The sequence below is a fragment of the Callithrix jacchus genome, chromosome 7 (assembly GCF_049354715.1).
Source record: "Callithrix jacchus isolate 240 chromosome 7, calJac240_pri, whole genome shotgun sequence".
Classification (NCBI taxonomy): Eukaryota; Metazoa; Chordata; class Mammalia; order Primates; family Cebidae; genus Callithrix; species Callithrix jacchus.
In genome coordinates this window covers 150,949,039-150,951,542 of record NC_133508.1, presented here as the reverse complement: position 1 = coordinate 150,951,542, position 2,504 = coordinate 150,949,039, and the positions used below count along the sequence as shown (strand labels likewise).

At 39.7% G+C, this 2,504-nt stretch overlaps 2 protein-coding genes and 1 non-coding gene across 12 annotated transcripts in view; all 3 read right to left on the bottom strand.

Moving 5' to 3' along the window:
- Positions 1-2,504, bottom strand: part of LRIG2 (leucine rich repeats and immunoglobulin like domains 2) — a 191,585-nt gene that overhangs the window by 126,206 nt on the left and 62,875 nt on the right. The gene's annotated exons all lie outside the window — the stretch shown is intronic.
- On the bottom strand, positions 952-1,072 carry LOC118143478 (small nucleolar RNA SNORA32). The gene has a single exon (XR_004727690.1). It is a non-coding gene; the product is annotated as a small nucleolar RNA SNORA32 (small nucleolar RNA).
- Positions 1,321-2,504, bottom strand: part of LOC118143092 (large ribosomal subunit protein eL37) — a 64,059-nt gene continuing 62,875 nt past the window's right edge. For 3 of the 5 annotated variants that reach the window (XM_078332778.1, XM_078332777.1, XM_035252494.3), the window contains one exon: positions 1,321-1,695. In XM_078332778.1, coding sequence (XP_078188904.1) covers positions 1,398-1,688 — 291 coding nt within the window. In that variant the 5' untranslated portion in view covers positions 1,689-1,695 and the 3' untranslated portion in view covers positions 1,321-1,397. Of the gene's footprint in view, positions 1,716-2,504 lie in introns of all 5 variants that reach the window. The other 2 variants (XM_078332779.1, XM_035252495.3) reach the window with 1 other exon arrangement.

Below are 2,504 nucleotides of genomic sequence, written 5' to 3'. Positions count from 1 at the left end.
TGGGGTTTCACCATGATGGCCAGGCTGGTCTTGAACTCCTGACCTCAGGTGATCCACCCACCTAGGCCTTCCAAAGTGCTAGGATTACAGGTGTGAGCCACCACGCCAGGCTTTTTTTTTTTTTTTTAAGTCAATCAATTTTTATTCAAGGAATTCCATGTTGTAATTCCTTCTACTGCCCATCAAAGTCACTTTCGATCCTCTAAAGAGTTGGAGTGTCAGACTTGCAGAAAGGTTTTTTTAAAAAAAAGTAAAAAAAATAAGAGTTGGAGTGAAAAGATTTATCTTCAGGTTAGCCCTTTTTAATGAAACTGATGCTTATTTTAATCTACTTGTCCTGTCAGCCCTACATAACAAAAATATAAAAGTAAAATTTACATTTCCAGAGATGATTGTACAGTGAGTGAACATGAATGAACCAGCCTGAGTTAACGGCTACACACAAACTGCAGCCCCCAAGGGTTATAATGCACAAGGGTTACAAGACAAATGCAAAGCACATTTGCATGATTCAAGAGATCTAGGCTACAGTGCCCAAAAGACAATTTTAAAATCTCATTGATTACCGATGAAACAGCTATTAGAAAAAAAAGAAAATTTGGGCCGGGCGCGGTGGCTTACGCCTGTAATCCCAGCAGTTTGGGAGGCCGAGGCGGGTGGATCACGAGGTCAAGAGATCGAGACCATCCTGGTCAACATGGTGAAACCCCGTCTCTACTAAAAATACAAAAAATTAGCTGGGCGTGGTGGTGCATGCCTGTAATCCCAGCTACTCAGGAGGCTGAGGCAGGAGAATTGCCTGAACCCAGGAAGCGGAGGTTGCGGTGAGCCGAGTTCGCGCCATTGCACTCCAGCCTGGGTAACAAGAGCAAAACTCCGTCTCAAAAAAAAAAAAGAAAATTCACATGTGGCTCACATTATATTTGTATTGCATTTCTATTACAGTTAATCAAATATTCCCAATAGGCTGATTGCTGGAAAGGTAGTAGATAGAAAACCTACTGGGAAATTTTTTTATGGTCGTGTCCACAGCAAATGAGAAAAAGCATTCTAAAAGCCCTGGTAATGCCCAGCTGATTTTGTATTTTTAGTAAAGACGGGGTTTCTCCATGGTGGTCAGGCTGGTCTCGAACTCCTGACTTCAGGCGATCAGCACGCCTCAGCCTACCAAAGTGCTGGGATTACAGGCATAAGCCACCGTGCTTGGCGTAATGTTTAATTTATATTTGGTTATTCCCCAAAATTATTCCATCTTGGGAATTTACATAGAATGAAATAAAAATCTAACTTTCAAAATCCTTTTCAAATATAATAAACTTCTTCTAGATATTAATTATTTTATTTATTTGTACTTTTTAAAACCAGAACATTTATTATGTGACTAATCGTTGAAATTCTTAAGATGAACTGGATGCTGTAACAGCTGCCCTCTTGGATTTAGATGTCGTTCCTTCACAGAATCCATGCCTGAATCTGAGGTATACAATTTTTAGGTGCCTCATTCGACCAGTCCTGGTGGTATTTCGTCTTTTAGCCTTGGCACTCCAGTTATACTTTCTCTTGCGCTTGGCAGGGTAGCCACATTTGCCACAGGTCGACTTTTGAAGGTGGTAGGCTTTAGAGCCGCAGCGGCGGCACGTGTGCGTCTTATGGCGATGCTTTCCAAATGATGACGTTCCCTTCATCATCTCACTTCTGCAGCCAAGACCAGAGAGCTGGATATTAATTTCATAATGAATAAACTCATGCTCCATGTGTAGACATATAATTAAGAGCTTTCTTCATTTCAGAAAATCAATTGTGCACAAACATAACTTTTGTTTTAATGTTAGTATTAAATTTTTTTTCACTTCAAAGAGACCCCAGAAGTGTCTAAAAGTTAAACACAGTATATTCACATAGTAAACAAATCAATCAATCAACCCAGGGAAGTATAAATAGAAAAGTAAATAACACAGTATATTCACATAGTAAACAAATCAATCAGTCAACCCAGGGAAGTATAAATAGAAAAGTAAATTCTTTTTTCTATCAGCCAATCCCTTACTCCAGAGTTTAGAAGCAACCACCACTGACACTGTCTTATTCATCCTTCCAGAAAATCTACATTCATACTCTATCATGATACAAACCAACTGTACAAAAATACAAAGATACCATTTGTACAAAAACACAAATGTGTATAAAATTATATTTTTATCCAAGAGGTATTGTATTATGCATATTGTTATAAATCTATCACATTGTTTTCAGATATTGCATAACATTCCACAGGATGAACTGTAATGTACTGAGCTAGTGTCCTATAAGCATAACTTTTTGGCCAGGTGTGGCTGCCCACGCCTGTGATCCCAGCACTTTTGGAGGCTGAGGTGGGTGGAACACTTGAGGTCGGGAGTTCGAGACCAACCTGACCAACATGGAGAAATGCTCTCTCTACTAAAAATACAAAATTAGCCAGGCGTGGTGGCACATGCCTGTAATTCCAGCTACTCTGGAGGCTG